At 39.3% G+C, this 23,544-nt stretch overlaps 4 protein-coding genes across 9 annotated transcripts; 2 read left to right on the top strand and 2 right to left on the bottom strand.

Moving 5' to 3' along the window:
- Positions 1-646: 646 nt before the first annotated feature.
- On the bottom strand, positions 647-9,028 carry LOC119427478 (serine/threonine-protein kinase Nek9). The gene is made up of 23 exons (XM_037695104.1): positions 8,837-9,028; positions 7,610-7,787; positions 7,483-7,538; positions 7,341-7,411; positions 7,127-7,232; positions 6,840-6,971; positions 6,640-6,750; positions 6,493-6,557; positions 6,362-6,412; positions 6,094-6,286; positions 5,851-5,995; positions 5,577-5,777; positions 4,871-4,917; positions 4,613-4,774; positions 4,058-4,166; positions 3,803-3,964; positions 3,512-3,679; positions 3,378-3,431; positions 3,111-3,298; positions 2,854-3,012; positions 2,626-2,730; positions 2,489-2,542; positions 647-1,075 (listed from the first exon to the last, which is right to left on the bottom strand). Exons 1-23 carry the CDS (start codon positions 9,017-9,019, stop codon positions 905-907), a joined length of 2,871 nt encoding a protein of 956 aa, XP_037551032.1. The 5' UTR covers positions 9,020-9,028; the 3' UTR covers positions 647-904.
- Positions 9,029-9,136: 108 nt separating this feature from the next.
- On the top strand, positions 9,137-15,050 carry LOC119427727 (CD209 antigen-like protein E). The gene is made up of 6 exons (XM_037695364.1): positions 9,137-9,164; positions 11,900-12,001; positions 13,966-14,223; positions 14,358-14,521; positions 14,644-14,780; positions 14,877-15,050. The coding sequence occupies exons 1-6, from the start codon at positions 9,137-9,139 to the stop codon at positions 15,031-15,033; spliced, it is 846 nt and encodes a 281-aa protein (XP_037551292.1). The 3' UTR covers positions 15,034-15,050.
- A 1,241-nt stretch (positions 15,051-16,291) lies between these two features.
- LOC119427104 (C-type lectin domain family 4 member M) lies at positions 16,292-18,746 on the top strand. Its single transcript, XM_037694682.1, has 6 exons — positions 16,292-16,460; positions 16,659-16,775; positions 17,665-17,913; positions 17,991-18,154; positions 18,245-18,381; positions 18,572-18,746. The coding sequence occupies exons 1-6, from the start codon at positions 16,355-16,357 to the stop codon at positions 18,720-18,722; spliced, it is 924 nt and encodes a 307-aa protein (XP_037550610.1). The 5' UTR covers positions 16,292-16,354; the 3' UTR covers positions 18,723-18,746.
- Positions 18,747-19,309: 563 nt separating this feature from the next.
- Positions 19,310-23,233, bottom strand: ttc8 (tetratricopeptide repeat domain 8). Of its 6 annotated transcripts, none has more exons than XM_037695025.1 (15): positions 23,076-23,233; positions 22,776-22,799; positions 22,522-22,642; positions 22,361-22,424; positions 22,125-22,284; positions 21,954-22,043; positions 21,826-21,870; positions 21,658-21,743; positions 21,480-21,567; positions 21,004-21,114; positions 20,771-20,910; positions 20,498-20,672; positions 20,223-20,345; positions 19,601-19,684; positions 19,310-19,501 (listed from the first exon to the last, which is right to left on the bottom strand). In XM_037695025.1, exons 1-15 carry the CDS (start codon positions 23,193-23,195, stop codon positions 19,385-19,387), a joined length of 1,548 nt encoding a protein of 515 aa, XP_037550953.1. In that variant the 5' UTR covers positions 23,196-23,233; the 3' UTR covers positions 19,310-19,384. The 6 variants fall into 6 exon arrangements, with proteins under 6 accessions (XP_037550953.1, XP_037550954.1, XP_037550955.1 ...); XM_037695026.1 differs by having other exon boundaries at positions 23,082-23,233; XM_037695027.1 differs by lacking the exon at positions 22,776-22,799 and having other exon boundaries at positions 23,082-23,233.
- Positions 23,234-23,544: the final 311 nt, after the last annotated feature.

The following is a 23,544-nucleotide window of genomic DNA, read 5'->3' as shown; positions in this document are numbered from 1 at the left end:
CATTCGGTTTCTGCAACCAGATAAAAATCATTTGAAGATTGGTGTGTCTGTACTTTAAACATGCAATAAACAAACAGGCCTCACACAAATCGAATGAAAACCACCGACAAAATGTTTTGCTTTGAGGAAAAAAAAAAAAAAAAAAAAAACTACATTGAAACAGAGAATGTTTCAGGATGTTCAAATACAGAAATAGTTGCTTAAAAAGAGAAGAAACGAGAAAAGTTAAGAAAATATTGAAGGTCTATTATAAATGCTATAATCACCTGATATAACCATCTTGTAAAAACTGTTAAAGTGTGTTCATAACAAGGTAAACACATGAACATGTGCTGCATTAAAGAATTTACGAGATAAAAAAAAAGTTACTTATTTCAAAATAAATCAGTAGTTTTGTGTTTCACACATTTTTCCCCATAAAATAAAGCATGCAAATTGGAAAAAATATATCTATTTTCATAAAACCAATGGAGCTGTCATATGTTTCATGTTGCGTATGACACTTAATAATATTGAATGCAATAAACAGAGGTGACGTATAAAGAAGTGTTCACATTGATGTTGCAAACATGCCAGCAGCTCACCTAATATCATCAGGAGACATCAGGAAACAGCCAGTTTGCATGAGCTTGTTTTGACTCTTGCGTGATAAATACTAACATGTGAGACATTGGGGACGTAGACTCGATGCTGAAACCACTAAACCTCGACGCACTACGCTGCAGCTTATTACTGGTCAGATTGTGTCCTGCTGATTTTAAGGTCTGGTGATTCGTGCTGAATCCAGCCAACGGTTCAGTCCACAGAAGCTAGTAGGAACCGAGTGTGATGCATGTCACATATGCAATAGCGAGTAACCGTAGGACTTAGCACTCTTGACCAGGAAATCTCAGGAGTTTTGGTTTCACGCACTGGCTCCTGCAGATCTGCCTCCGTGATTCGTCAGTCGTCTTTCACCTCCTCCGTTGCTTGGCACAGAGTGATGATTTCTGTTACCGTCACGCCCTGCTTCTTGCTGTGCTGAACGATTAATGGCTGCCCAGAGCCTTTCGTTCTCCTTCTGCTGCTCACCGACCTGAAGACGAGGAAATAAACAAAACATGATGCCTGCTGCGCAACAACTCTGAACGATATAGTATCTGTTCTGAGGTAGATGAAACGCAGGGGTCGACGTAACTGGTTTCCATTTATCCGAGACGACCGATTTTCGTCTCAGACAAGCAGATCTTGCTTCGGGGTTGTCCAGTGAACAACCCACTGAAATACACACAGATTAAAGTTCTCAGTCGCCGTGACAGATTTCCATCATTTTAATTTAAATGTCTGTAAAGAAAGAAAAATACGTTTCGTCGAGGTCTTTTTAAAGCCATCCAATATAATGACGATACAGGAATTAAACTGACGCTGTTCGCAACCAGTAAAGAGAACCAGAGAAACAATTTGGCCCAATCAGAGCAGAGCGGTGCGGGTCATGTTGTCTGATACACAGCAGGTGTGGACAGTGTTCCTAGCTCAGAGACACACTGCAGGTGAGAGCACCAATCAGTGTTTCCTGGACTATTTTCCAAGGACACCCCACCATCCTAACTAAAGGTGATGACGTAATCAATTATTAAACAGAAGTGTTTGCATGTAGCCAATCCACTGCAGTCAGGGGAGATAGAACTGAAACACTGTTACCCTCACCCCTTCCTCCCACACCAGGGACCCAGGGACACTTGAGCATGTGACTGCTGGTGGAATCGAACCCCCAACTCTTGCATTAGAGGACGACTGCTCTAACCAATCAGCCAGAGCCACCTCGTAATTAAATTAATCACAATAATTAAATATTAACACTAAAAACCCAATATTTATATGCCCCCAGATTAAAGCATAGATGTCTCTGTTTCTCTGTGAGAGTCACTTTCAGGTGTTTGTAGTTTATCATAAACATCTGCTCAATTAAATTCTGTTTTACTAACGAGGTGTGGCTGTTTGGATGAGCTAAACATTATTACTTTTAGGAGCCATACTGAGAGGTAATTAAACTGTGATAAATACAATTTAATAAATGATCAAATATGAAAAATAAATAGCATTAAATTACTACATGGGCTGAAATACTGTAAATATAATGCCTTTGAATGAAAAAGTCATTTTAGGGGAGAAATCTGTCTGACAAAAAAAAAAAAAAAAGTTAATTTATACTCTGATAAAGGAATTCCTGTGCTATATTTTTCAAAATACATCTGAGAAACCCTCAAATAAAAACACTGAAATAAAGTAACTTAAAAAAGTTGTTTTAAATCCCTCTCTTCCTTCAGAATAATGATGGTCTTGATGGTGCAGGTTGAAGTCTTACAACTTCAACGCTTCATTAGAGAACATACCTCTGTGTACTTTTACTAAGGACATGTACACAGTATACTGTGTACTTTTACTAACTTACTGGAAAATTTCCTTACGTCAACCCCTGAATCGTGAAGAGACAAATAAAAGACGTCACCTGCTTTTCAAGCAGCTCGATCCTCTGCTCTTGACGGGTGACCGTTTCTCTCAGCTGCAAAATTATCCAAATTGTCACACATACGCTGGAGAGTACTTATATCATGAATTGCTCTTCCGCGTGAATGCACGTGTTACCTGAGCCACTTCGATACTTGCACCGCAGCACGCACCGGACTCTTCTTTTTTAAAGACGTCGTCATCCAACCCACTGACTTTCTCAAAGCTCATTTGCCTAGTCTGCTGAAATAAGCAACAACGGGGATGTAAGATGAGTATTAGCCCACAGTACGCAGAGCAGAATAGTGAAAAAGTTTTTTTTTTGGAAAGCATGACTCCCTGTCAAGAAAATAGGAACTGCGTTACCGATAGGCCTTTCTGACTGCTGACTGCTTCAGCCGCTGCCTTGAGCTCTTTCAGCTCCTCGTATGGCCGAGTGACGCTCTCGGAGAACGAGGAGAGCCGATCATGGATGGGTTGATCCGACTCCTCCGGCATCGGGATGAACTCTGCGTCCTCCAGCTCCTGTTGGACAAAGACCTCTGAATTAGAGCTAAATTCAGGGAACGCCTCTCGTGCAAACAAGCGTTTTCTGCCTTCTTAGTGCTTTCATCTTCACAAACCTTTTTAAGCCACAGAGGACAAGAACTGTTCCCGGTCTGATTTCCAAATGACATCATCGATGTCTCCACGACCCCTTCCTCTGTGTTAATCTCCCGCGTACCTCCAAGATTCCCATTGCGAGAGTCCGTCTCCAATCCAGGCTCTAGGTTAAGTTCCACCGTGGACGCAGACACCTCTTGGCCAAGCCCTTTACACAAAAATATAGAGTTTAAGTGACGCAGGAAAATCAACGCTCAAATCTGTGAATAAAAATCATTTAGCTCTACCGATTGATAGTCCACTGCTGTTTGAGCGGATGGTTTTTGAGTTGAGCACTTTTTCTACAAAGAAAATAAATAAATTAGTTGGAAGTTTTGTTATTTAATACACCAGTGTTTGTAAGAGGTTTCTGATGACTGACCCATTATGATAATGGTGTGCCAGCCACGGCAAGAGAGGTCAGGCACATGGTGGAGGGAACCGAATATGGGTCTTGGCATGGCAGGGCAAACCTCTGAGCCGAATCTTTTATCTGCAGGCATTCCAAGTCTCCCGTTTCCTGCGTTTCCCCATGCAAAGATATGATTGTCTGCAAAAATAAAAAAATAAAAAAACGAGTCTGAAATACCTGCTGGAGCACAAGACTAAAGCAGGGCGCCATGAACCTTGAAGCAGAATCTTAATCAATGCATTGTTGCTTCAGGTGTCTCACCCTCAGAGGCTGCAATGGTGAATCCATCTCCACAAGACACTTTAGTCACCGTCTTCCCTCCTAATGATCCAACAAGAACTTGAACACCTTGGTGCCTCTTGAAGTCCTTCACACCCAGCTGCCCATACTTGTTGCAGCCGAATGTGATTAGACGCCCTCGTTCTGCAAAGCCAGAATTCACGTTTAATAAAAACCACAAGTCTAAAATGAATAAAATCTACATACAAGATATAAAACCGCTCCTATTTTCTGTACCATCAATGGCAGCTGTGTGAGTCTTCCCTGGAGCTATGACTTGGATCTTGAAGCGTGCCAGCTGTTTTACCAAGGTCAGCGTGGTGATGTATGGTATACCCTGGTAACCCTGTTCATTGTTTAAAAAAAAACAGAAAGAAGCATCACAAACAATAACTGGCTCATGTCAAGTCTCCCCCGTCAGACTTCTACAGCCGCTCAGTGACCAAGAAAGCCACCCTGATCACCAAGGACTCCTCACATCCACCACACAACTGCTTCCATCAAACAGGTGTTACAGAGTCCTGCTGGCCAGGAAGAATATTTATAAGAAATCCTTTGTACCACCTGAAAAAATGTTCTTAAACAAAGCTAAGTTTAACGGTGGTAACTAACGGCAATAATGTGGCTTTCATTATGTTCCATTGTTGGTTCTTGTGTGTGTATGATGAATGCAGAGCATGTCAAATGAGAATTGCTGCCACAGTTGTGGTAGACAATAAAGTTTCATCTTATCTAAACACAGCTGCATCACCTTAAACTTGTTAATACAGTGCTGTAAATGCAGGTCTGTACCTCTCCAGGATGGTTTTTGATGCCAGAGAATCCCTGGTTCAACCCTAGCTTATTGAATTCATTGTTTCCACACGCCAAGACTTTGCCGCTCTCCGTCAGGAAGAAAGTCCCATCGCAGCCGCACGACACAGAGGAGATGGCGGCACCTCTAGGAATTGTCACCTAAAGAAAAAATAAAAATACAACAGAAATGGAGATGTGATCTCATTGGGGGTGGATTTAGAAACACGTCAAGTTTGACAGAGAGGTGAGTCTTACTTGCATTGGAGATGAGAAGTCATCCTCACACTCCAGGCCGAGACGTCCTGCGGCAGGAAAACGAGAGACTTGTAAAATCGCAACTAAAAAGCTCAAATATCCTGATGCATGCTCAATAATCCAGGTAGAAAAATCTAAAAAAAAAAGTAAAATCTGGTCCTCTGGACATTCAAAAAAACAAAACAAAAAAAATTGTAGAAATGTTTCGTCTTTCATCGGAAAGACTTCCTCAGTCTGAGGTGCTGTATTCAGCTCAGTAAAAAGATCAAATTAATCAAGACAATTAACTAACAAACATCATAGCCTTTGTCTCCCCCTGGTGGCTGCAATTTTTATAGCAGAAACAATAAGGCAGACTCAACAAAGTCCATGCTCAATAATCCAGGTATACAATCCAACAATTTTCAGTCAGGTCATCTGAACAGTTTCTTTTTTTTTTTTTTTGCTGAAACATTTCACCTTCCATCCAGAAGGCTTCATCAGTCAAATAAACACACAACACAAAACTGATTCTTCCCCCCAACAGCTTACTCCAAAATGGAACAGTAAGATGTTGGGGGAGGAATCAGCTTTGTGTTGTGTTTTCTTGACTGATGAAGCCTTCTGGATGGATGATGAAACATTTCAGCACAAAAAAAAAAACTGTCCAGATGACCTGACTGAAAACTGTTGAATAAGGCAGACTCCATCCAGCAAACCTACTTACCATATTCTCCACAGCCCCAAGAGTAAATGCTGCCATCCTGAGTCAGCACCACGACGTGGTTGTCTCCGCAGGAAACCTGGTGGACACGCCGCTCCTCAAAAAACTCTAGAAACACTGGCTCCAAAATCTCAGAGCCCATTTCGCCCTCAACTCCGATGCAGCCGTAATAGTCTGACCCAAACATGTAGAGCTGGTCTTCATCTATGAATGAAGCCAAAAAAAATTACAAAAAGGTTAACATTTACAGATACAGCAGTTACCGTAGATAACCTACCAGTCACGCAGGCAGTGAAGTCAGCCCCACATGCCACCTGACGTATGGCCTTCCCCTGAAGCTTCTCCACCCTCTTCGGCTGACGGTAAGAGGCCTGGTCCCCGTGCCCCAGCTGGCCCACCATCTTGGCCCCACCTTGCACATTCTAAAAAAAACAAACAAACAAAAAAAAAGTTGCTTACAGTGCAGCACGAGACAAAACAAGATCTTTAAACTTCAAGAAAGTGAAGAACCAATCCTTACAGCCCAGGTAAACAGCTCTTTTTCCACCGTCACCACTGCAAAGTGACTCTCTCCTGCACACACATGTTGAGCGCTGCTGCCTCCTTTGAACGAGTCGAGCTTCTGCGGGGTAAATTTTCCTCCTCCCCAAAAGTACACGTCCCTCGAACGTGTAGTCACCACAGCAACAGGAGTCTCCGTCACCGTGCTCAGCCTTTAGTAGCGATGCAACAACAAATCAGTGACATAAACAAAGACGACGCGCAGGCTTTGAAGGACGTGAACTTACTTTGGCCTCTTCATCGCCAAATTAAGCAGGACAACTTGCTCCTCAAAATCCCTGTTATAAAGTCAAGTACTTGTCATTTCTACTAGCAGAAGCTTTTATTCAAACATGATTAAAAAATAAATAAATCTTACCGTCGGCAGCACGAAATAAACGGCTGATCCAGAATCTCCTCAGCTGTTGGTCTCTCTGCAGGATCCTGCGACACAAAGACCACATCAACATCCTGAAGGCTTGTTTGCTCAATAGTAACACCATCATCTGTAGAAAAGGATGCTCACTTGATTGAGACAATCATACACCAACTTGATCAATCCACTGGAGTAAACATCCGAGTTCACTTCCATAGTCCAGTTTCCTTGGACTATTTTCACACAGAGGTTTAGACGATTCTGTTTAAATATAATAAGAAATTATAGTTTATGACCGATGCAAAATAAACTATATAACAAATCACTTTAAAGCAATTAAACCCACCCACCGTTGCATCAAAGGCTCGTTTGAGGGCTAACATTTCAAAAAGTACACAACCCATGGCCCAAATGTCTGATTTGAAGTTATACTTGTCACCCTGACACAGTTCAGGCGACATGTAATATGGAGTTCCTACACACTGAACACAACAGGGAGAGAGAAAAGGGGTAAAACAAAAACATTTGACTGCGGTTGCTTTGACAGCGTGACGCGTTAAAGCACGAAGACACAGAACAAGCCTTCAAACAACACACCCCTTGAAAACGCCATCTTTGAAAATACGGACGAACTTACGGTCTCTGCCATCGAAAACTCGGAGCCTAGCTTCTTGGCGAGGCCGTAGTCACCCAGCTTAATGAGGTTGGTCTTGGTGAGGAAAATGTTCATAGTTTTTATGTCTCTAAAAGAAAAACAAACCACATATTCACAAAAAGTCCAACTATTTGTCATTTGCTGTGCTTAACAAGTAACCTGCCAGATTCTTTCAACAAGTGGCCAAACATCTTACCTGTGTATGACTCCAGCCTTGTGAATATAGGCCACTGCTGAGGTGATTTGATACAGGTACCAAATAACAATCTGCAGAAACATTTAAAAGATTAAAAACAAAATTACGTTTTAAATAAAATGCCCTAAAATGAGGCACATACCTCCTGAGGGAAAAGTTTCCCCCTCTGCTGAACAATTTTGTCGTACAGATTTCCTCCTGCGATGACAAATCTATTTAGATTTTCTTTCCGGATGAGCAGCGCAGACACTTAAAAGTGCGTTTCTTACCATTGCAGTACTCCAACTCAATGAGCAGAGTGTTTTTATCCATGAAGTGGTTGAAGTAGGCTATGATGTTGTTGTGCTCCAGCATGGAGAGGATGCTAATTTCATTCATGACATCCCGGTGCTCCTTTTCTGAGAGCGAGTTCAGGTCCACTTCCTTCCACACAACCAGAGAGTTGTCCTGGGCAAAATACAAATAAATAGTTAGAAGCTCGGCTTTAGGTCCTAACCCTAAACTGGAGACAAAGCAGTCGACGTGAGGCACAGAAAAGAAAGTGTAAAGTGTTCTTTAAGTCACGATTTTTTTAAAAATATCAAACAAGATGTAGACATTGAAATGTAGACACAGTGCCAGTGTTTTTTAAATGTTGCAGGTTTTTTTTTAATGGTTTCTGCATTTTATGATTCGTTTTATTGTTTGCGATTTATGTAACTTTTATGATGTTCGATATTCACTTTTTTCCATGTCCCTCTTACAAATGAAATCTTGATCTCAAGATGGATTTCATCTTGTTAGAATGAACTTAAACACTTACTTTTAGGCCACACGAGTCCATTTTTAGCCTAAGTTTCTGTTCAACCCCAAAATACTCACCTACAATAAATGAGGTTTTTAAAAAATGACAAATACTGAGCAATTATTTGATCAATCTCTAGTAAATAATAATAATAATAAAGACAAACAAGCAAAATGATTCAATGAATGACCCTCAGGGCAAAAGTATGGCGATAAAAAAAAATAAAAAATAGCACCATGTCACAACAGAAGTCATCTCATGGCACTGAACAGAAACATTCCTATATAAAAATAATAATTTAACACCACTTATCTGAGCAGACTGCTTTGAGTTTAACTCCATCACAGAAATCTCATCTTGAGCAAGCATGAAGGCGACAGTGGAAAGGAAAAACTCACGAGGACGAAGCGGCCATCAGTGACGAATTGGACTTGAATAATTTGTATTTGTGTGTTTTTTAAAAGTGTGGGTGGTCAGGAGCATGGTGTTGTAGGATGATATATCCCAAATGCCAACAGTGGAACATCTAAATATGTGATATGAATAACTAAAACTTGTTTCTGTGCTAGAAAGCAGATCTAAATGTATATTTTTATTGGTCTTAAAAGGCTCATTTTGTTAGGTGTGGAGCCAGTTATAATAAAGTTACAAAGTAAATAATAATCCTGTGTATAAATCTGTTTGTAAAAGGTGTCTGTGACAGTCAACTTACTTCTGTTCTTCTGTACAGAGTGGCTTCACCAAACGCGCCTCTCCCCAGCACCCTGATGGGAATGTAATGCAGCTTCTCCTCCTCGCTGTTGAACGAGCCTGAAGCTGATCGCTCGCTGACGGGCCCGCCGCCCAAATCAGAATTCAGCGAGTCGAAATGTCTCTCGTAGTCCTCCAGGGACATTTTCTGCTCGCGGGGTTGTTCGCCACAGGCGGGCAGGGATGCAAACAACTCGAGAAGGCCTAACTTGAACGACAAGACTTTCCGAAGTCGTCACATAAACCCGCGCGCGCGTCTAGCATGGTACCTCAAAGCCAGAGCCGCTCAAGTAAAACTACGACCTCCGAGCGACATGTAAACGTAGAAAACCCGAAATACAGCTCGTAGCAAAAGCAAAATAGCGCAACTGCACTGGTTACGCAAACGTCAAGTAGCAGACATTGACGTGACGACGCTTTGCTAACTTTTCTTTTGATTTTTCAAAACAAAAGCTTCGAGCTCAAACGTGTTTCCGGTGTGTTTTACGGCGAAAAGAAGCAGAGCGCATTTCCGGTGCCATTTCCTGTTCGTTCCGGTGGGTGGCTTGAGTTAGCTAAATAGTTAGCGACACGAAAAAACTCCACCTGACGTACAATTTCTTAAGTTTGTGGTCATTGTTTCTTTGCTTTAATGGTTTTTTACAGATCTGCATTTCAGGCACAAAGGTTCAAAGTGTTTTTAAATGAGTTTCGCTAGATACGGAGCAACAAACGATGAGAACTACTCCATCAGTTCCCCTGAACCCACATCCGGAAACTGCCACACAGTCTTAATTAGCATCGAATAAGGTGTAGCATCGGTGTTAGTGTTTTATAAACAGGTACATTATTTATTTAAGATAATTTAAGATGTCTGGAAGTTCCACAATACCCCTGAAAACCTGAAATAAATATTTAGCTGTGAATTATTTAGGGCTTAAAATGAAGCATACTCTGGTCTTGGTGGTGAGACCTGCAGTGTTTACTTTAAAATCAACCACAACTGAATATTTTTCAAAACGACTCATTCATTTAATCAATAAAATACGTGAATCAGCTTTTATACAAAAGAAGCTCTTTAATACTTGATGCTTTATAAATGATGGAAAGCACATTTTATAATAAGTGACATTTAGCTCTGCTTCAAATGTATTGAGTTGTTTTAACCATAAAGACAAAAACATCAAATTAATGTCTGTTCTTCTTTAGCTCTGAAAACAACTACTTGTCTTTTTTTAATAAAACAAATCTATAAAACACAATTTTTTTGTTTTGTTTTGTTAAGACACTTTTAAAGCACTAAAACAGACTAATTGTCTGGTTAGATAAAATCTTGCATTGGCCATAAACCTCATTTTGTTGCTTTTTATAAAATGAGTGGCAGCACATACTGTAGATGATAACTAAAAGAGGCACCAGATGACAGCTTGTGAAACTGTTCCACAGGTGGGTCATAACGTAGCTGCAAAACAAAACCCTTAAAGAAAGAAAGACCTTAATTGGTTTAGACCAGGGGTTCTCAAACTGTTTGGATTCAGGGACCCCTTGGAAAAAGTTTCAGGGGACCCCCCTCATAACCCTCATGTTTATTAAATAATGTTCTTCAATTTGTCTCGTTAATGCAATGAAAATATTTGTGTCACTTCTTATAAGACCTGTCTTTTAATAGTGTTAATACAATTTTTATACTTTTAAACATGGGGTATTTTTCATTCAAGACACAATTAACAAAAAAATAATAATTCCAACTTCCAAAAATTACAATTTTGAGAAAATGAACAGCATCAAAAACCACTTTACAACTTTACATATTCACATAATGAACATAAATGTATTGGTACTTCTTCAGAGTATTACAGAAAACTATTTACACAAAATTGAACAGAATCATAAGAGCAGCAGTCATACCAAGGAACAAGACTTAATTTGTAAATCGAGCGATGCCGAAACTTAAAAAGTGGAATGGGTTTAGCGGGTCTGTCTGGGGGTCCTCCCCTGGAAAAATATGAATAAAGTAGATGTGATTTCCTGCATTTTGGTGTATTTTAATGAGTTGTTAAGCATCTATGTGCTTGTAAATCAAAAAACAAAACACACACGTTTTTTTTTTTTGTGGGGGGTGGATCCCCAAGCACTTGCTCGCAGACCCCCGGGGGTCCAGGGACCCTAGTTTTAGGGCCTCAGGTTTAGAGCATTTGATGAAATGTTTCATCTACACCTGACTCAAACACAGACATAAAGAGTTTTGTATCGACTCACCTACATCACAATCGTAACTAGTTTAACCTCAACGTGACCCTTACCCAAGGTATGCCAATTAAACTAAATCATATTTTTATTTTTATACATGCATACAAATTTGTATTTCTATCCTTGATAAGGATTAATTTATTATAGCCTTACCCTGACCTTCACTGTAAACATAACTTTTACTTACACTAATCCTAACCAAAACTTATTTCATCCCTTAGGCCTAAAGCTAAACCTTTAAACTAATAATTACACTCCACAGTATTAGACCAGGCTTTTGAACCAAAGCAGTTCTGGTTCTAACATGGTACCTCAACCTCTGTTCCTGTGAGTTTCTGTGCAGTTAGACCAGGTATTTTTTTACTATGATGAAACAGCACACACATACTCTTATCACTAGTTTGAGCAGGAGAGACAAACAGATCAATAGCTAGTACTTGCAGCGGTAAAGTGGAGGACTTACTGTCAAAAACGTAGGAAAAGATGTCAGTCGAAGGAAAGATTTATCAAGATTTAACCACAGATGTGGGTTTTCATCGCCAAACATTTGGACAAGGTAAAATTTTAAATTTACCTCTTTTTCTGACTTTTTTATCTTTATTAAAATGTCACATACGTTTTAAAAATCTTGAAAATATTTTGAACACGTTTAATTTAAACCTGCTAATCCATCTGTGACTTGTCAGTGTGTAAAAATGTCACAGTAAAAACTCATTATGTTGTATAAGACTTTCTAAAGACGGCGTTAGCTTGGAAGAGTAACACTAATGGGAACATTTTGATGGTCTGCATGCAGGCAGAGCTGGATTTGGCTTTCGACACCAACGACTGGTTATTCTGAGCCTGGGCCTGCTGAACGCTGCGCTGCTGATATCTGCTGCTGTCGTCGGGATTTACTGTGAGTATGAGAGTTTATATATACACTGTAGTTTATGTACAGCCAATAATTAGTGAAACATAAAACTGGCATTCATATTTTTGTTACATTCTTTAAAGCCCTTTATGTTAACTGGAATTGTATAAGTTTGAGTTGACTGGTTTCAGTGTGAAAATAGTTATTCTTTGCACCAAGGCAGGACAAAACAGAACAAAATGAAAATAAAGTTAAATTTAATATCAAAGTATGTTGCAATATTCGAAAAAAATGTGGGGCTATATAGCTGTATACATCCTTTAGAAGGAAGCATTTGATTATCATTTTCCCATAAAGCCCATTGAAACTTATGTAATATTATTTTTTTTAATAAAATGTTCAGTTTTTCTTAAAAACCACCATCACATGTTCATGTGTCCACCCCCACCCCCCCATGCTGCTTTTAATGTCACTGCATACATTTGAAACCAAACTTAGACTAAGTAAACTTCTTGTTTTTAATCATACATGCAACAAACAAATATATTAATATAATCTAAGCTTTCAGTCTGAACACAGTTTTCTTATTTTCTTTTATCATAGCTCTAACTGGACATTTACAAACAAGTATTTTCTGAAGAAGTGTGTAGTTTTGCCTTTAGGGTAAGCAGAGTGTGCCAGTTAAGAGAAGAAAGACAAGATAGAAGTTTATTGATCCCGCAGGAAAATGTTGTGCAAATATTATTATTATGTGCAAATTGAAATATCTTTTTAAAACCATATATATATATATATATATATATATATATATATATATATATATATATATAGGCTAGTGTATTTAAGATTTTAGATTAGTTTTGTTATTGTTACAAATAACTTAAATCAACATCTTGTTGGTCACATTAACGTGTAAAGACACATGACGGTGACACGGTGGCTCAGTTGGTAGAGCTGTAGCCTCTCAGCGAGAAGGTCGTCAGATCAAATCCTGTCTGGGGGCCTTTCTGGGTAGAGTTTGCATGTTCTCTCCGTGCATGCGTGGGTTTTCTCCGGGTACTCCGGTTTCCTCCCACAGACTAAGAACATGCATGTTAGGCTGATTGGTAACTCTAAATTGTCTCTAGGTGTGAGTGAGAGAGTGAATGGTTGTTTGTCTCTATGTGTCCCTGTGATGGACTGGAGACCTGTCCAGGGTGACCCCCGCCTCTTGCACAGTGATAGCAGGATATGGGCACCAGTGACACCCCATGACCTGAAAAGGAAGAAGCAGGTAAAGATAATGGATGGATGAATGGATGGATGGATGGATATATGGAAGTGTACACAAGCGTCATGGCAGCAGCCAAGATACTGGACACAAGTATCGTGCTGATAGGCTGAAGAAATAAAAATTGTGCATTTATTATAGTTTGTCCAAAACGATTTGGAGACCAAATCCAGTATGAAACAAAGATCTGAATTTAAACTTCATCAAATATGAGGTGCAAGGCATAAATCAACAGTTTACTCCTCAAAACCAAACAACTGGCAAATCAGTAAATAAAGAAATAAAAATCATAGTTGAACAGATTTTTCAGAAACAAGTATTGTTTAGTATTTGTGGCCAAAATAAACCTATTGTCACATTTATGTGCTAAATTATATAGCTGCATTTTCATTCATTTATTGGACACTTAAACAACCTGTATCCAGTCCATGGACCAAAGAAGTTCACCACAAGACAGAAAACCTTCTCATCATTGTATCATCAAATGGTTAACACGTGTTTGAAGTAGCTTTAAGCTGAGATGCTTCCCTCGACATATGATGGTGGACGTGGCGGTGCTACAGAAAAGGGTCAGATCATCACAATAAGTAGGATTTATCCTTTGGGGGACATAAATATCTCCTCAAAATGTCACAGTAATCCTTCCAGGAGTTGCTATATTGCTCTAAGGACTAAAATTCACAAAAATTCACAGAAATAACAACCAGTTGTTTTCTCTCATGTTGTTTTTATCCATCAGGTGCTAATGCAAAAGACCTCCAGGTTTCTGATTTAGCAGGCATGCCCCTCATCCTGCAGATGAACTTTCTCCGCAACCACACAGGCATCATGAAGGCCAAAGCAGCGGCGCAGGCGGCCCTGGTGAAAGAGCGTGCCGACGCCGTGCAAATAAAGCTGGAAATGGCGCAGAAGAACGCCCTCACCGACACCTTTGAGAAAAGAATTCAGAGTCTGAAAGCAGAGAGGACGACTCTGCAGTCACAACAAACTACTTTGGGTACGTTTACAATAAAATTTCACATTGGGGCAAAAGTCCAACTTCCTCCTCCACAGAAACACACGCAGAACATGTGCTGCAATTATAACTGAAAACATTAATGCTTCTAACGTCTCAAACTCTCGTTAAAACAGAGAAAAACTGCGACAGATGCCCGTCAGGATGGGTTCTGCTGAAAACATCCTGCTATTATTTTTCTAATTATGAAGATGCATCAAAGAAGAACTGGTCAGCCAGCAGAGCAGACTGCGTCAGTAAAGGTGGAGACTTGGTGGTGATCAACAGCTGGGAGGAACAGGTACAGTCCTTTTAATTCGTGGGAGCAGACAAGGATGAAAGAAGTCACCCTCAAGTTTCAGCTCATTCTGCTGTTTAAGCTCACGTCGAAAGAATTATCTCACATTTATTTATTTATTACAGCAAACCATTAATGTCAATTTGCCAAGGCTGGGAAGTAGCAGCAGCATGTGGTGGTTGAACGGGTTCTGGATGGGCCTCACAGCTGTCGAAGGCCAGGGAACATGGATGTGGGTGAACAATACGGAGGTGTCCTCAACGTAAGCAAAGGACTGTTACCCCTTTACTCATCCACTATGCAGAGAAAATCCCTGAACGTTTTCTTCTTCTTCTTCTTCTTCTTGATTCACCAAAAGGTACTGGAAATTTGGACAGCCCCAAAACAGAGAACCTTGGAGTGGAAACTGTGCTGCACTTCTTTACTACGTTGATATTAGAAAAACGTGGTATAGTCTAAACTGCCAGCAGAATCAGCTCAACTGGATCTGTGAGATGGAGCCAAGGAGAAACTGAACTATCCTACAGTTATGATGGGAGAAATGATGAATAAACGTGAATAAATCATAAAAATATTTTAGTTGCATAATCCACAGTTAGATGTATTGGACAACTGTTTATACTGTATGTATTTTCCAAGTAAACAACAATAGATTATCTTTTTGTTTTATAGGATTATAACTGTGGACTGCCTAGAAATGCAGCCACCTATTATTATCCACCTGAAAATCCATCTGTTCTATCAACTTTAATGCAGCTCAAACTGCAATGTGTCCCCCCACATGTTATATCAAAACGACCAGCTTGGCGTCGTGAGGTGTACTATTACTTTTATTGGCATTTCAAGTTACCATGGTGACGTAATTTGCAAACAGACCATTTTTCTCATTGGAAAACACTGACAGAACTCTTAAGAGCTTCTAACTGCAACAGTGAGGTCACATGACCTAGAGTGGAGAGGTCTCTGAAGAAAACACAGATTAACTTTTGCAGCCATTTTGGCTCAAAATGGCTGCCACAGCTAACTCGGGAAACTCAAAATTGACTAACAGTCAAGACACTGATCTGAGCTTTGGTATGGTCGTAGCTGAGAGCGGTTGTTATGCATTTCTAATTCAAGATGGCCGCATTATCGAAAAGGGAAAAAAATATAACACAGCTGTTTTAAAAGATATTGAGCTAAGTTTGGAGTGGTACATGACAGCAATGCACAATACATTCTGAGTTCAAATCTAAAAATGCGAGATGGACGCCAAAGCTAATATCAAATGGATATAACTTGGAGGTTTTTAGAGCTATTCAGCTGACATTTGGTGTATTGGTAGATGAGAGCAATCCCTAATAGACTCGGTTGCAAATTAAAAATCCAAGATGGCTACCTGAGCTAAAAAAGAAAAATACCAGTATTATAAATCAGCTATTTTTAGATATATTAAACTTAAATTTGATGTGGTGGTAGATGAGAGCAATGCCCAACAACACATACTGTCAAATCAAAAATTTAAAATGGATGCAACATGGCAGTCCCCATTAAAGTTTCTCCTTTTAATACTTAAAAAAAAAAAACGTAACTAGAAAAAACTTGTGTAAAATCATAGAAATTTGTTAAGAATAATCATTTAAAATCACTAAATGGAATTAAAGTGTTCATTAATAAAATACTGTCAAATAAATTGGAGATTGTCTTGTTTCGGAGAACAGGTGACCTGTAACCTCAGTAAATGTTTAACATTTGGACTTGGTTTTCTGTGTGTGATGTTACACACACACACACAACACAGGGCAATGTCCTGACAGTTTCTGCTAGAAAAATCTCATTTCATGTTAACGGTCAGAAATGGAGGACAAAGAAAACCCAGCTGGCTCTTATAAGCAGCTAACCAGTCAGGAAGAAGCCACGGAAGATGAACTTCCTCTTCACTCAAACCAAGAACAACAGCAAGGTACTGAAACCGCCGGTGAAATATTCATAATGAACACTCATTCTAAAACTGCTAATGTATTGCTTTGTAAGTTGCTGAATCACATTGTGAATAAAATCAACATTGCATAAAAATGTGTTGCTAAACTTCTGTAAATATGTTGATCATTATGTATTGTTTTCATACTTCTGATTATCGATCAGTAAATGTTCTGTGCAGTGACCCTGTCCACCCTGAGACCTGAATCCAGTCTGAGTTACCACAAACCGCTCGCCGTCAGCCTGGCAGTGCTTGCTGTCATTCTGTTAGCAGTTAATATCGGCCTGGGAGTCTACTGTAAGTAATTTAACACAAACTACATCAAATGTAAAACTGATGACGCACGTGCTGCTTGTGATCGATGAAGCTAATCATTGTTAAGATTTATTGATCGGTAGCTTTCTTTGGTTTTGTTCTCCTTTACTTTCACAATTTAAATCATTTGGCCCACCGCCTGCCACACCTCCAGGAAAATAAATATCTTGTATGCTTAAACTGATTGTCACTACACAAAGTTATAGTGAAAATAATGAATCATCCAAACATTTAGTTCAGACGTTAACATAAAAAAATGGCTGTTTTCCCTCCTCTGAAGAACTAATAACTGTTCCTACACAGCTTTAGAAATGAAGATGGCCGCCCCCAGACTGAAACAAACAGCTACGACAGCAAACTTATTATTTAACTATAGCTCATATATTACGAGCAATTTACTAATGATTTTTATTTGATCTTTTATTTTTTAATTATTGTTTAAATATAATATAATGTAAGTGTAAAATTATTATAAAAAAATACAAAAATGCACTTTTGCAACAACAACAACAAAAAACTTGTTTGTGGTTGTTATTGTCACAATTTGTATTTTTTAAAATCTTTATCAACTAATCATTATGCACATAAAAAACATGCACTTTAGTACCTGAGGATGGACACCTTGGCAGAATTATAATAAATCTTCTACAAGTTTTTTTTATTATCTTTGTGACTTCATGTCATTTTTTTAACCCAGCATTGTCTATTTTGTTTTATTTCAGCCATTGTTTAGTTACATTTTTATACAGTAATTATTTTTCAATTAGCTTTAACTCCTACTAGCCAGTTTTTTTAAATAATTTTTGTTTAATTGTGTATTAGGTGCTGCAAATGTTTGTGTTTTGTGACACTGTGTCTGCACTGCTTACAGACAGCAAGCTCACTAATGGCAACATTTTAAGAGACATGAGCAGAGAGATAGCCAAACTGCAGGCTTCTTACAACGCTGCAGTCCAAAGCAGGGATGAAACCCAGAAACAGCTGGAGACGGAGCGCAAACAGCAGCAAGTCACCAAGTGGGAGTATGAGCACCTGATCATGAGAATCAAAGACTATGAAAAGCAGGTGGAAAGAATTCAGATGGAAATCGCATCAGTGAATTCCCACCTACCGATGATAAGTGAGACTTGTTTTCTCTAAAGGTATTTACATGTTTGCTCGGACTCAGCATCATGACCCTGCTTTCTTTGGCATCAGGAGAGGGCTGCAGACACTGCTTGGCTGGATGGACTTTCTTGAGCTCACGCTGTTTCTACTTCCCATTTTCCGACACATTCTACCGCACGACGTGGCAGGAGGCCCGACAGTTCTGCCAGAGGCTGGGGAGCGACTTGGCCATCATAGACAGCAAAGAAAAAAATGTAAGAGTTTACAGTGAATTCTTCTGCCACTAACCAATCACGCCTCATTGCTGCGCAGTACAATGTTCTCTGTATTCTCTTTGTTGCCAGATGGCGATAACTGAGCTGGTAAAAAATAACCAGGATTTCTCAAGGTCATTTTACCAGAATGGCTACTGGATCGGACTGAGTGATGCAGAAGACGAAGGAGTTTGGAAATGGATTGATGGGATGAGACTGAGTGAGGGGTAAAAGATTTAACAGAAGAAAGGAATACCCTGAAGTTTGTCAATCTTAAATCGATATGAAAGCAAATTCTCCTCCTTGTGGTTGTGGCCATCACAGATTTTTGATACCACTCTTAAAAATGGTTGGATATGATGGTTTTAAATACAATGTGTGAGAGCAGATTCATGAAAAAACTGGTATTTGTTGCAGGTACTGGAATGCCGGGGAGCCGAACGACAGCAACAATGAGGACTGTGCAGCCGTGTACCCCAAAGCCAACCCTTTCATGTCCTGGAACGATGCACCTTGCAGCTATAACCTGAAGTGGATTTGTGAAATGTCACCAAAAGCCATGGGTTAATGAAATTACTCTTAGAAAAACAGAGGGAAAACCACAATAAGTTTAGGTTTAATTGTTTTAACAAAAAATAAAAATTTCTAACTACTTTCTTTATTGTTATGTCTGCATCGTCTATAAAATGTCATGGTAATACAGTATTAAAAAATGCTTCTGAAAATACATAAATGTGAATCTTTTTATTGAAAGAAATATGAAATGACCCTCTACTATGTACAAATATATTACTAATATACAATTACCAACATATCAGAAAATACATGTTGGGCACAAGATGTGAATTTCAAATGAATTTATGTCCTACGTTGAGTGAAACAAACACGTAGTCTCACATAAACAATCAAAACTAGTTTGCCAAAACTCTGGATTTCTGTGTTTTGATGTATTTAAAGTTTGTACAGAGAAGTGCTTCAAAAGCCCAAAACAAATACTTCCTGATTCTGTATATATTGTGCAAAATCTTTTTTAGAAGTGTCCAACATATTTCCAGAGACTCACTCACAAATATATAATTTATATAATTTAAGTAGCAGATAAACTGGTAATTTAGATATATATTTTATATAAACACAAATAAAAACTAATGCCTCTTTGTTGGTTTTAAGTTTGACTAACCTGCCCACCTTGTACTACTTTTGTAACTTTGCCTGATGGTGTTGGGACTCTCACAGCACTGCAAAGTGCTGACGAAGCACTTTGAGAAGCTGCTGAGTGTCAACGTGCTCTGGAAAAGCATCTTCGGACTTTTGGGCTGCGGTGTAGCTGCTCTGAAGGTCTCCAACCTGGATACAGACAAAAAAAAAAACAACCTTTAAACACGTTACTTAACTGCACTTTACTGTGGACAAGGCTCAAATGGATACAATGTAATGTATTGTTACCTTTTCACAGAGAATGGAGAGATTGAAGTGTGGCTCATACATGTGAGGTGCCACTGATGCAGCTGTTTGCAGGAAGGCTTTGGACTGGATTAAAAAACCGTGGAACAAAAAATATTTATTAAAAAAAAAAAAGTTTATCATGTCAGACCAGCAAGTTTTAGAGCATCTAACCTGACAAATTGTGCAATAAAACAGTCTACTATTACGTTTTTAATTTTGTTTCCACGTTTCCAGCTTGCAGTAGCATAGCAGCAAATAGAACTAGCAGAAATATTCTGCACAGCAAACAAGCAGACACCCTGCTACATAAATGAATCAACATAATCTCAACATCTCATGATATCTGATCACATAAGAATGCTAAAATGATTTATGACAGCTCTTGGTTAATGCAGGCTTGTTGGTGGGATTTATACATCAGAAGAGTAACTTCTAAATAAATCCTGTCCTACTAAAATACAGAAGTCATTCTTATTCTAGTGAGTATTTAATATTTGATTTTTAAAAATCACATAAAGGTTAATCTGCTGTTAAACTAGCAATACTCATATGACAATATGTGCATTAAATTATTTAAAAGATTATATTTATATACTCAAACTTTAACACTTTAACAGCTCACCTGTTCAATATGACCTTTGCGCAGCTCCAGTACAGCCAGATTATTATAGGCCTCCGCATGATCATTATTGAAAGCTAGAGTCAGTTTGAAACACTGATACGCCAAGGTCAAGTCACCTATGCCCTGTAAACACAACACATAACCTTAACCTCCTTTTGTGAGGCCTATAAATCATTATCTGATTTGTTAAACTGTAGATCCTATAAAAGATGGAGGGATTAAATCAAATCACGAGGCCTTCTGGGATTTTTTTTTTTCTGAGACTGCTGACTCACCACAGCAACATGTCCAATGTTGTACCAGACATCTGCCTGCTCTTCGTCATTGGCCACCAGAGCCAAAGCCCTCTCGAACGAGGACAGAGTCATATCGTACTGCTGAGCGTAGAAACAGCACAGGCCCAGGTTGTTGTACAGTTGGCAGTTATACACACCCATCTGAAGCAGCCGTCTAGTAGAGGAAGAAGCATATTGAATCAAACCGAACTTCTCATGCCCTGAACTTTAAAACACATTACATCTTTAGTTACTGTATAAAGTCTGTCTGACCTGTAGAAGCGCAGGGCGATCTCAGGCTGATCCGTATAGAAGTGATTGCTGCCTATGCAAGCGATAGCCTCCACGTGTGTGTTGTCCTGTTTCAGGACCTCTTTGTAGTATTCCGTGGCTGAGGAAATGTTGTTCATTTCCTAAGAATTAATTACATTAGAGACAGTAAGCATCCCATTTAGATACTAAATCATGACAGCAGATGGAGAGGACTCCCTGCTGGTGTACTTTACCTCATGGATGCGAGCGATTCCTGTTTGAAGTGTGACCTCACCAGGGAAGTGGTCCAGACCTTGCTTGAAAAGATTGAGGGCCGTTATTGGTTGATCCAGGCGTCGATAAACCTATGGTAAATGGAATGGTACTTAGCGTTTTTCTATCTGATGAAGATACTCAAAGCGTTTTACACTAACCTGTGCCCTAATTTACCCATTCATACAGCACTCTACTACATCTATACAAAGAATAATCAGTGCTTTGTCACATTCATGCACCGATGGGACACACATCGGAGGCAATGAGGGGTTCAGTGTCTTGCCCAGGGACACTTCAGCATGTGACTGCTGATGGAATCGAACCCACAACTCTTAAATTGGAGGTCGACTGCTCTAACTACTCAGCCACAGCTGCAATTTATCCAACAAATTATTTTTTTGAAGGTGCACCAACATGTTAATATAATGTACTGCTGTCACATTTCTGTTATTACCTTTGCAAGGTAGAGGTATGTATCTACCACCTCTTCGTGGTTGAGGGCTGACCGAAACTGTTTCTCAGCCTCTCTGTATAAACCAAGCCTAAAGAGGCAGGAAAGTGGCAACAATTAGCAAAAATAGCAAAAGAAAACAACATTGGACATGAACAGTGTCGATAGTTGAGTTACTTGCCTGTAGTAACATTTTCCCAGTTGAACTTTCCACCACCAGTCTTTGAACTGTGCATGCTCAGTCGCCTGAGCAGCCAAATCTAAAGCCTGCACAGGAAATATTTACTCAAAAACATAAAATGTAATGCCAACTATTTATCTTTACAGCACAGACGAAAGCAAAACTTACATTTTTCATGTCATTTTCATGATGAAAGATGTACTCAAACAATGTCTGCAGAGGCAAATGCTGATTATTTGACAGGTAAGGATGAATTATTTTTGATGCATTGCTGGAGAAAATTGTTTGTTTCTTACCCTGGATAAACTTGGCTTTTGGGAATACTTGGCCAAATTTAGTCTTGACAAGTTTATGAACGGTCCTTCAGGGTTGGTCAACATTGAAGCCTGAGGGGTAAAAAGAAACAACAGTTTGAATTAATGTGTTTTGTTGGGTGGAAAAGGTGTTTTTGCATTTTGGACACTTACTGTTCCCGAACGAATGAATCTACCAGAAGACCCAGTGACAGGACGAGCAGTGCTTGCAGTGCGTGGGGTTTTGATTGCCTGTTCCATCGTCCCTGGACGCCCTGACTGTGTACTTGGTCTCACAAATCCAGTGACAGGACGCCCCGACTGTGTCATAGGCCTGATTATAGGAAGGGGAAAAATAAACAAGTATCTTCCTTCACTTAAAAAAAATTGGTCAATTATCTCCCAAATACCTGACAGCTGGAGAGGGACCTCCACCCTGACTGGTTCCAGGGAGTCTCAGTGATGTGCCAGGTCCTGGACGAGAGTGGACTTGTATTATTTAAAAACTACTCAATCAGTAATTGTTGCAATAAATTATTTGGCTTAATGCTGACAAAGAAACTAAACCTACGTGCAACTTGCGCAATTGAGTTCTCATCCAGCATCATTTCAGCAATTCCCTCCTGGTCAACATCAACTTCATCGATGTACACCATCTCCGTAAGGGCACGGGTTTTTAAGCTCCATGCAGCCTGTGACACACAATGTTTGAAACACCCAAAGTACTCAGGTATAGTTAAAAGTGGACATATACAATCAGAACCTATGATGAACTAAGGGTGTTAAAAAGAATAGTAAAGAGAAATGGAGTGCACTGATTATTACCTCTGAGATAAGCAAGGACGAGTCCTTAGGACAGAATGCAGTAAAACAGCGAGAAAAGAATAAAGCTGATAGCATTAGGTCTGAAACAGTAAAATAAATAAATAGCATGCAGGAGAGAAAAGAATGGAAGTAACATAACAAAAACCAAATACTGACTGATGCTGTTAAATAAACACCTAACAGTGCAGTGCTAGTGAGTTATGGTAAACTATTCAGCTAATAATACACGGCTAATCGGATTATGCAGCAGCTTGCAATCTTAAACGAGATAGCAATGTTAGCAGGGACGGCTAACTACACCCTTACCTGGTCGTATGGACTGTCTTGCAATATTTTAGTACAAATGTCTGAACATTGTTGAAGTTTCCGCCTCCTGAAATAGCTCAACGCAAGAAATAAAGGGTCCATTGTGACCTCCATCGCTGTGGCAGGTAGCAAAGTTAGCTAGATGCTAAACGAAGGGGTGAAACAGACAAACTTCCTCTGTTGCTCGGCAACACCGAAGGAAGGCGGTCCTTCAGTACAGCAATTTCCGGTGACGACCCAAAAAAATAAATGTACAGTAATGAAAAATAAAAACAAAATGAAATTATAGTCTCACATAATTAAAATATGCTTTGTGTTATTTTAAACCCAATCATGACAAAAATGTTATTTTCGGCATGCAACTGAACTACATACATAGTACTTCATTACTTATGTACAAACTCACGATGATGTAAAATAACATAGAATTTCTTGCCAAAAACTTTTTTCAGGATTAGTGTTT

Source organism: Nematolebias whitei, chromosome 21, assembly GCF_014905685.2.
Source record: "Nematolebias whitei isolate Nwh7 chromosome 21, NemWhi1, whole genome shotgun sequence".
NCBI classification, from domain to species: Eukaryota; Metazoa; Chordata; class Actinopteri; order Cyprinodontiformes; family Rivulidae; genus Nematolebias; species Nematolebias whitei.
Note: the sequence above shows the minus strand (reverse complement) of the source record. Positions and strands in the feature narration are given on the sequence as shown.